This window comes from Nomascus leucogenys, chromosome 3 (genome assembly GCF_006542625.1).
Source record: "Nomascus leucogenys isolate Asia chromosome 3, Asia_NLE_v1, whole genome shotgun sequence".
Classification (NCBI taxonomy): Eukaryota; Metazoa; Chordata; class Mammalia; order Primates; family Hylobatidae; genus Nomascus; species Nomascus leucogenys.
Genome location: NC_044383.1, coordinates 10,758,882 through 10,769,212, shown reverse-complemented (window position 1 = coordinate 10,769,212; position 10,331 = coordinate 10,758,882). Strand labels below are relative to the sequence as shown.

The 10,331-nt window shown below is 44.0% G+C and overlaps 1 protein-coding gene across 1 annotated transcript; it reads left to right on the top strand.

Annotated features, from left to right (window-relative positions):
* Window positions 1–2,608: 2,608 nt before the first annotated feature.
* Window positions 2,609–7,625, top strand: LOC100585300 (putative DMBT1-like protein). Its single transcript, XM_012505677.1, has 5 exons — window positions 2,609–2,903; window positions 3,383–3,415; window positions 5,510–5,542; window positions 6,864–7,017; window positions 7,583–7,625. The coding sequence occupies exons 1-5, from the start codon at window positions 2,609–2,611 to the stop codon at window positions 7,623–7,625; spliced, it is 558 nt and encodes a 185-aa protein (XP_012361131.1).
* Window positions 7,626–10,331: the final 2,706 nt, after the last annotated feature.

Here is a 10,331-nt window from a genome sequence, read left to right as displayed (position 1 = left end):
ACACTTTGTAAAATCACAAATCACTTCAAATTATTTGTTTTTCTGCACTTAGTCAAAACAAATGGGCACATACCTCTGGGAAAATAGATACTCAATTAGTGGACTTTTAGTGCTACAGACAATCCTAATGGCTTTGCACCTTCCAACTAAGAGGTTGAATAGTTGACCAAGTACAAGGTTCTCCACTAGTAGAAGTAGTATGGGGTGGGGAGCTCAACACTCACGGGAAGGGTGCAGTGCCCCCAGAGAACAACAGTCACTGGATCTCTCTCTACAGGGGATTGGCCGGAGCTGCGGCTGGTGGGTGGCTCTGGCCAGTGCTCAGGACGCGTGGAGATTCTCCACCAGGGCGCCTGGGGCACTGTGTGTGACGATCTGTGGGACCTGAACGAAGCTGAGGTTGTGTGCCGGCAGCTTGGCTGTGGTCGAGCCATGTCTGCCCTTGGAAAGGCCCACTTTGGCCCCGGCTCAGGAGACATCTTCCTGGACAACCTCCAGTGCGCTGGTGTGGAGCGCTGCCTGGGCCAGTGCGCCCACTCGGGCTGGTCAGAGCACAACTGTGGCCACCACGAGGATGCCAGTGTCATCTGCTCAGGTATCTTCTCCCCTCTAATATGGGCACTGCCTGTCCCAGAGTGCTTCAAAATCTCCCTGCCAGTGTTCAGAGTCAGCCTGGAACAAAAACAGGATCCTCAAACATTTAGCATTCGATTTTTGCTGTAGCTTTTCTAACTTGGTTAAATAGGTGAGGTTTTATCTGCTAGCCTCCAGTATGAAACCTAATTTTCTAATTTGGTAGTAAGTATTACCAAAGGTATGTGTGCTTTACTGAAATATGCAAATAACATGTTTAATGATGAGAATTGTTTTAATGATGGGAATAAGGAGCTCATTGAAAGAGGCAGCCTGCAGTAGCAAGGCTAGGGGAGACTTCAGGGTCAGGAAGACTTGAGTCTGGCTTCCAGAGCCTGTGCTGACTCACAGACTGTGAGCAACACTTAAACTCTCTCTTAAACATATTGGTAATTCTTATTGCCATGTCCTCACTCAGTCACAACACCAAGGAAATCTGTACACTAACCTGACTTACTTCAATTGGCTTGTGACAATTTTTAAAATATATTCTGGATTTTCTTGTGTATAAACAGCTATGAGTAAGTTAGCCACCTCTGGAATGTCTATTAATAATCCTTTCTGATAATGAGATGCCTTTTGGTAAACTAACAGCTGTAATACCTGATGTAATTTGAAAAAATCAGTAATCATAACTCAAAGTAGGAGGGCTTGCTGCACAGAGTTGCCCATGTGAGAAGTAACTCAATTGCATGTCAGACCTGCTAACCGTGACCTTTAATTTGAAGTGCATACTTAAAAACATTGTCTTATGTGTTGGTGCATTTGTCTGTTTACCTTGTGACATCTTATCATGGGTGACATGTATCCTAGTGACAGCCTCCTGGGTATATATTATTCCCATATCTCAATCTTCCAGAGGATGATTGTCTAAATCTAAGGTCCCCCCAAAGACACCCAAAGTGAAACACCTGCTACAAAATTGATGGTTTAAGTCAGATCGTCCCAAATGTACCTTTGCTTCTGGCCATTTTTACACAACTCGGTACAAACCAACAACCAGAGAGAAACTTACTTTCATTATCTACAGATGAATCTCCTTCTCCCAGTACTGTTTTTTAAAAGGACTAATCTTTCCCACATCAGATTAATAAACACATATAATGATGGAACTAAAACCTTCATCTTCAGTTGTTAAATTCAGGATTTCCAAAAAATGCTGACGTACTTATTCTCTCTATAAACAGATGCTGAAGAATCACCTGTTAACAGTCCAGGTCAGTCACACCTTTTGTCGACAGGAGTTAAATATCAGCTGTTCTTAATTTTGTTCTTAAGCTATTTGTTTTTTCAGTTTTAAGTTCACTCTTTAAACTGCAGGGTTTTTCACACCACTGAGATTCTATTAGAAAGTCTTATTGAAAAATACTTTTGATTTTTTACATGTGATGATGATGATGATTGTGTGTGTGTGTGTGTGTGTGTGTGAAGTCTATATTTTTTGGAGATGCATGCAGAGTTAAACGATGTTTCATGGCCTTTTCGCATATGCTATTCCTCTAGCTCAAGGCACTTTCCCAGCTCTTCCCCTGACTAACTCCTTCTCACTTTTTAAAGAGGTGTCCTCCAGCCCTTTCCTCTCTATTGTCCCCTTCATAGCATCCTGTTTTTCCCCTCTTTGGCCCATTTATCACAGTGTGCAATGGTGCACTGTAGCAGTGCCTGCATTTGACTAATAAGTAGACTCGGGGCTCCCTGAGGACAGAAATCACATCTCTGATTTAGAGCTGTATCATCAGTGCCTAACATAAAAGACAATCAATAAGTACCTAAAATGAAATGAAATTGACTGAAGACCCCACAACCTGCAACTCAGGAACACATGAGAAATCTGAGGAACAAGCCCCAAGGCTCAAGACTGGGGAATGTCCCTCCCTAACCCTCTCTGAGCTGCCACTGGTGGACCCAGGCCAGGTCTTTTGGGAACTCACATGCTGTGTCTCTGTCTGCAGAGGACTGGCCAGAGCTGCGGCTGATGGGTGGCTCAGGCCGGTGCTCGGGGCGTGTGGAGATTCTCCACCAGGGCGCCTGGGGCACCGTGTGCGACGACCTGTGGGACCTGAATGAAGCCGAGGTTGTGTGCTGGCAGCTGGGGTGTGGGCAGGCTGTTTCCGGCCCTGGCGAGGCCCACTTTGGCCCAGGCTTGGGAGACATCTTCCTGGACAACCTCCAGTGCACTGGGGTAGAGCACTACCTGGGCCAGTGTACCCACTTGGGCTGGTCAGAGCACAACTGTGGCCACCACGAGGTTGCCAGTGTCATCTGCTCAGGTATCATCTCCCCTCTCAGCCAGTGATTTCTGATGCTGCAATTGTGACATTTTGAAACTCTGCATCCTGGGTGGCATTTTCATCCATCCATCCGTGTGTCTGCCCGTTTCTCAAGCGTCTCCTTCAGACGCCATGGGCAGCTCTGGAAAGGTTTCTAATTACTTGGCATGAGCACCACCTGGGCATTACAATGTAGATTCTAGGGTCCCACCCCCCAGAGATTATGACTAAGTAGGAAAAAGGCTCTGGAATCTGCGTCTTAGCAAGTGGTTCAGGGATTCTGCATAAGAAGGGCCAAGGGCAATCCAGCCCTGGCTGCTACGGGACAGAGTTGACCCAGCTGCTGTTCCCCAGCCTCCTAGGCCAAGGACCCTGCCAAAGGAGGGTTGAAGTTGCCCAAGGGGTAATTCCAGTACTCTGGTTTCCTATACCTTGTCACCCCAAATAGAGTAACCTGTCGCCTTTCTTTGTGCATTCAGATGTGGAAGACCTACCTCCACCCACACCTCCAGGTATGTCCATATTTTTTCTAATTCAGGCAACTTACTACTACTACTACTACTACTACTAATAAAAGCAGCAAATACTTATAAGTATTTGCTGTAATAAGTAATAAGTAAGAACCAGGCACTGTTCTGAGCCCTTCACATATATAACTCTTTCAATCCCCACAATAGCCCCTTGAGGCAGGTTCTTGGATTATTCATATTTTCCAGATAACCTGAGACATTGAAAGTTAGCAAGGTGCCCAGGGCTAGCCAGGGTATCTGAACCCAAATTGCCGATGCTCTTGGCCATCAGTCTCATTTACCCATTCCTTGGCTCAGCTACACAAAGACCAGGGGAAACTAGAGTAAATGTGGGGAGACGTTTTGCTCAGATCATTGCTAATCATCAGGACAATCCTGCCAAAAGGCATTATCTATTATATTTTACAGAAGAGAAAATTGAGACACAGAGGGTTAAGTAACTTTCTCAGGATCACTCAGTAAGTTAATGACCCAAATTTTGACACTGATCAGTCTGGCCCCAAAGTACATGCTCTTAGGGATCTTATGACTTTTGCCTCTTTTCAAAGATCTTATAATTGAATTATTGACTAATATTCATCTGTAATAAAAACCAAATATTAGAAAAACCAGACCAACTACATGCACTGTGAATTCTGAAATGATGCTGAAGGTGACTGAAAGGTGATTTCACAGTTGAGGATTAGGGAGATCAAAAAACCTACTGAAGATGACTTGATTAGAAAGTGACAGGACTGGAATTTACAAAGCTATCTCTCACCCTTTGAATGCACCTGGCTGTCCCCTACACAGCCTCAGTGAACACAGATAAGCCATCAGCCATTGGCAGAAGCATCTCTCTTGGGCACTTGCCTGGAAAAGACCTCGATGTGTCCTGGTGTTCTTGAGGGAAGGCCAGCTTTACCTATTGGTACCATGAGTGAGAAGGGAGGGACTGTCTAAAGTTAAAGGGCCATGGTTAGGGTCAAGGGCAGTGGATATTCCAATGAAGATCATCTGTAGTTTTCTCATTTTATGGACAGCAGGGAAATGAGAAAAATGAGATTGAGTGAAAGGAGCCATTCTGGTTATCTATTGCTCACTGAAACTTAGCAATATAAAGTAACCACCATTTAGATGTATATTATGTCTTTGAGGGTCAGGAATTCAGGCAGGGCTCAGCTGGGAGACCCTTCTGCTCCATAGAGCATTGAGCAGGGTTGCTCAGTGGAGTTCATCTGATGACTGGTCTGGAGAATTCAAGACAGCTTCACTCATACAGTTGGTGCCTTTGTGGGGTCAGTTGGAAGGAAAGGCTCAGCCACAGCCCTCTTCCTTTTTAGGTGGTCTCAGGTTACAAGAAGTCTGATTACCATGCTGAGAGACCATGCACACTCAGACTTCTTTTTGTTTGTTTGTTTTCTGTTTTTTGTGGTTTTTTTTTTTTGAGACAGAGTTTCACTCTTTTGCCAAGGCTGGAGTGGAGTGGTGCTATCTCTGCTTACTGCAACCTCCGTCCCCCAGGTTCAAGCAATTCTCATGCCTCAGCCTCCAGGGTAGCTGGGATTATAGGCACCATGCCCTGCTAATTTTTGTATTTTTAGTAGAGACAGGCTTTCACCATGTTGGCCAGGCTGGTCTCAGGTGATCCACCCGCCTCGGCCTCCCAAAGTGCTAGGATTACAGGCATGAACCATTGCACCTGGCCACACTCAGACTTCTTGTAAGGTGGCTTAGGGCTGCATGAGCGAGCCAGTGTTCCCAGAGATGGAAGGCGGAAGCCACCGGTCTCTTAAGGTGCAGAGCCACTCCCACCATATTCTGTTGGTCAAAGCAGTCACAGAACCCACCAAGGTTCAAGGGAGGGAACCTAGACCCCACCTTGTGACAGGAGGCATGTCTAAGAATTTGTGGCCTTCTCTAACCTGCCACAGAACCATAGAAAATATTCACTCAGCACCTTCAGTGCAAACTCTCCTCAGTTTGCACTAAGTACATTGACCTCTCTAAGGAAACCCTTTACATTTCACTGACTTGTAGATAAGACTAAATATTTTCATCTGGATGTCGTCATTATCTGCCTTTTTTCCCTTTCAGGTTCTTCTACAGCTTCTCAGGATCACATAAAAGGTAGTCTTTTATTTTAAATTGAAATGCTCATTCTATGTCAAGAGAACTATCATGGCAAATGCTGGGCAGTGTGCCCAGGACATAGCACAACAGAGCCTGGCACAGTGTGGGCAAGGGATCTGCCTCTCTGCTGCCACTCGATGTAATATACTCTGTAAAAAATACCGACTTTACAACAAAAGGATCAGACTGGGAAGGGGGATGTGTATCTGCCCAGGTCAGACATCTGGCCCATACTCAGCCTTCCCTGTTTGGGTACAGTCCTGTAGAAAGCACCAGCTCATTATCCCTTGCCACGTGTAGAGATTTCAGAAGGTCCAGCTCCCAGAGGTTTCGGTGTCAGCCTGACCTGGCCTCATTATTGTAGCTTACAAACGCGGTCAGTGATAAAGCTACCAGATGACTAGGAGCATCATCGCTTCCTGCCATCCATCTCCGGAAAGACAAGGAATCTGTGGGATTCTGGGAGGATCACAAGTTGGCCAAGAGGAACAGAAAGTAGAAAAATTAAGCAACTTCATAGTTTAGGGACAAGGTCAATAAAGAATGTTGTACTTTCACATTTTCTCCAAAATAATTTTGTGTGAAATCTGCTTTCTTTGTGTGAAATCCTGTTTTAAATACATACATGTATGTGTATGTATCTATCTATGCTAATATGACAACATACATGAAAGTATTAGATTTCACTGTTATTTGTTTAACCCTTATAAATCCAAAATCCTGCAAGTTCCAGTCTCAGACTAAATACCTGAGTTAAAGGAAACATAATCTACCCAGTCAAAGCGAGGAAGAGTACTTAAAGAAGGTGCTGGTCATAACATCCCCTGACAGATCAGTGTCCTTTTCCCTTTACCTACAATTCATCAGAATCCAAAGTTGTCCTAGAACCTCTTGCTCCCCAAACCTCCCCAAACTCTCCCCTTTCCCAAGCACATGTGGCCTCTGTTTCTTCACCTCTCCTTCCAGTCTCGCATTACTCTGTCCCTCCCCTGCAAGCAGAACCCCTACTTTAGAGAGGGGGAGAAAACCGTAAGCAGAAAGGACAAATTGCACATTTTCTTTATCAGGTGCTGAGAGAGAGAGAAAAGCAGGGAACATTCACACATTAATACTTTTCGCTTCATCAGAATTAGATTGAATAGACTCTCCTTCCCAAGAAACATTTAAGCTAAAGGTCTGCTCAGACAGCCTGTGCATGCCCACCCAGGCCAATTGGTGCCCAATTCCACCAGACCACTGCATGTAAACTGGTCTTTATTAGGATTACACAATGATGCCAAATGGACACATTCTAACACCATTTTTCCTGTTGTTTCAGGAGGAAGTAACTCTTGTGGAGGGGTCATTTCTAGTCTCTCTGGCTTATTTTCTAGTCCACAGTATCCAGAAAACTACCCAACAGACATCCAGTGTGTTTGGGAGATCCACATGGATACAAAATTTCGCATAGAACTCATAATTCCAGGTTTGAAGTAAGAAAACTTTTAAAGAGAACGTTCTATGTAAATAAGAATATTGATTTGTGAAATTATATTAAAGGTATTTCTTTTAGTGGGAAACATTTAAGAGTGAAAGCAGAAGAACCCAACATTCTATAGTCTTTCCAAGTCAAATTTTGGGTTAGCTTTGTAGCACTATCCAATGAGTTACTTCTTAGTTGAAAAATTCAGTAAGTGATTTGTTAGCATATTTTGATAGTGTTTATTTATTTTTCTAAAAATATCACAAAAATCCTCAATAGTTTTGCCCTTATTGTACACTGGGTATCAATATTTGTCCTCTTAGACTTTCTTATTTGAATCCAAATTTTAAACAGTAAGAGAATTTTCATACACACATTAGCCAAGTACTCCAGCTTTGGGCCCTGCATCTTCTAAATGTTCTGCAAAGTAAGAGGAGACATTAGTGTCATTGCCTTATCTCTGACATAAAGAGAATAAATGTTCCAAAGTCACAGACATTTTTATCTCTATGACATAAAATAACAGCTGATGTTTTAATGCTAGCCCAGACTTTGTATGCTTTGTCATATTCCAGGGTTATACAGTCCAAAGATAGATGTCTTTATCATCTCCATTAGAGATGAGGAGCCTGAGGCTCAGAGAGGATATCCTCAGAGAGGATAACTAATTTGCCCAAGGCCAACCCACCTAGATCTGTCTGATGTCAATGCCCCATCTGTTCACCAATATGTGGGTCTGTAAAAGAGTCTGCATGAAGCCCTTCTTTTTGTGCATGACACACATCATGTTACAAACACAGCAAGACTGTAGAATTCCATGATCATTAGCTCTAGGCATGCACTGAATTGTGTTCTGTCTGACTAGACCACAGCCATGGATTCAGACACGGACTAAGCCAAAAATGCCTCAGGATATGTTTGTTGACTAAAACCTTAGGGACACGATTAGCCACAGTGAGGTAAGGATCTTGAACCCACACCGCTAAATTCTATTATGTTATCCATTGTCTGTTCCTTCAAAATTGCTTCCCCTTACCTTCCTCGTGAATAATTGCCATACTACATTCTTCTATATCCTGCCACCACTTTCATTTTAAAATCAAGTTTTTTCCTACCCAAGAATTCAAGTATGGCAATTATTGTGAAATACAGAAGTAGGAAAAATCTGGCCGTGATGTCTGTTACATGCTGATCTTTGGGGTGATCTGACTGTTATGAATTTAGTTGCAGTATAAATTAGTATTTCCTAATGTCCTATGTAGGTTGTGATTGGCCAAAACCATTATAATTTTTAAACTTCTGTTACGAGATTGTAGCTGAAAGCCCCACACATTCCCTAGCCAAAGAAAAGAGAGTTGTGATAGGTCATCTGAAAAAATTAATTAATATTTTACATTTCAGTGTGCAATTTAAATATAATCCAAATATTTAATCTCTATGATTGTCACACTTTTTTAGCATTAAATTTTAGGAAGTTTCTAACCTGCCACTACCCCTCCATGTCTATTCACCCCAGGTTGGAAGATATCCTTGGATGTCCTTATGACTCCGTTGAAATCTTCAATGGTCCCAGGATTGCCTCGCTCTCCATGGGGAAGTTCTGTGCCCCTGAAACTGTGATATTCTTCTCCTCCTCACACATCATGACAGTGGTGTTCCAAAGTGATTCTGTGAAAACCAACACTGGCTTTTATGCTCTTTTCAATGCCATTCCGCAGGGTGAAAGGGAGTCAGGTAGGAAACTTCAAGTAGTTTTTGGTGGTTAAAAGACAGACAGATTCTAACTTCAGAGTCTTCTTTGCCAGTAGAGTCCTAGGATTCAGTCTTTTGAGACCCCCACACTTAGCTTCATTAACTCTGCTCCACAGCTGCTAGATTTTCCCACCATGGTGGCCACATGGGAAGCTACAATGAGGCAGTCATGTGCATTCTGTGTGTGAGTGGCCAGGCTGCTACTGCCTGCAGGGAAAAGCTGGGTGCTATAAACCGTCTTGGGGCTGCAGCCACCCTCCACAGCCTCTTGGGAACTGTCCGGAGTGCCGAAATGTGGAAGTTCAACACTCGTATGAAAAGACTCCACTTCCTCTACAAGCTGGCCCATTTTATACCTTGCATACATTGAAACCTAGTCTCACCCAAATGAGAGGCTTGGGGATTCCTGTTAGCCATGAGCCTGCAGGCAGCCATGACCCTGCAGGCAGTCATTCCAAAGCCGGGTCCAATTTGCACCCTGCAGGCATACTGCCTGCCAAGTGTGAGACTTCTGATGCTGAGAGGCCCCTACAGAAACCCCAGAAATTCTTTTAGGCCACCATAAAGCCAGATAGTAAGTCCCTGGGTGTGGTTTGGGATTTGCTTGTATCTGAATAAGGGAATTCCTTGTATATTTCATCCTCAAAGCGATGTTCGAAACTCTGCCCTGGAGAAGCAAGGTAAGCTCCAACATTTGAAATCCAGACACTCATTAACTCAAGACCAGCATTAGCCATTTAACAATAGTTACAGAGGTCCTATTATATATCAGGTCCAGTTGTAAGTGTGGGAGTCCAGTATAGCTCCCTGCCCTCATGGAGTTTAGTATGGACGTGGGTAAGTGAGAGAGGATCAAAACACAAGAAACAAGGAAATAAACAAACTGGTTTTGGGGTAAGAATGATAAAAGACAGAGGTGAAGGCTGGGAATAAGGAGTCAGGTGGGAGAGTAGAGGGTGCCTGGAATGGAGTAGGTGCTACTATGGGCTGGATGAGAATGGATGGCATCTCTGAAGACGTGGCATGTGATGAATGACAAAGAAAAGCATTACAGGCAGAGGAAAGAGTTGGGCATGTTGGAGCAACAGAAAGAAGGCCAAAGTGACAGAGCCAGTGGACACAGTAAGGGGAGGCTGTCCTTACAGTGCCTCCAGAGATAGCAGATAACTCTAATCGGCCACAGCCCTTCAGTCCGGATAGAGCATTGCCACTGTGTTCTATGAAGTCACAGTCACCCTTGTGGTCCAGGTGCCTTTCAGGGGATTAACTCTACCCTTATCCAAGAGACATACAAAAAAGCAGCTGGGAACCTGCTCTCCCATAACCCAGCATTGTGACACAAAAACCATATGTCAAGATCTGCAGTAACCCTGACGTGCTGGGTGCTGAGCACACTCTCATTGATAGCATCTCCTCTAGATGTTGCTAGAGTCCTTATTTTACAGGCGATAAAACCGAGGGTCAGGGAGAGAGTCACTTATCAAAATTTACACAACTAGGAAGCCATAGAACAAGGATTCAGACCCACTTCCTATCTCACTCTGAAGCCCTTAAGCCTGATTAAATCAGTTG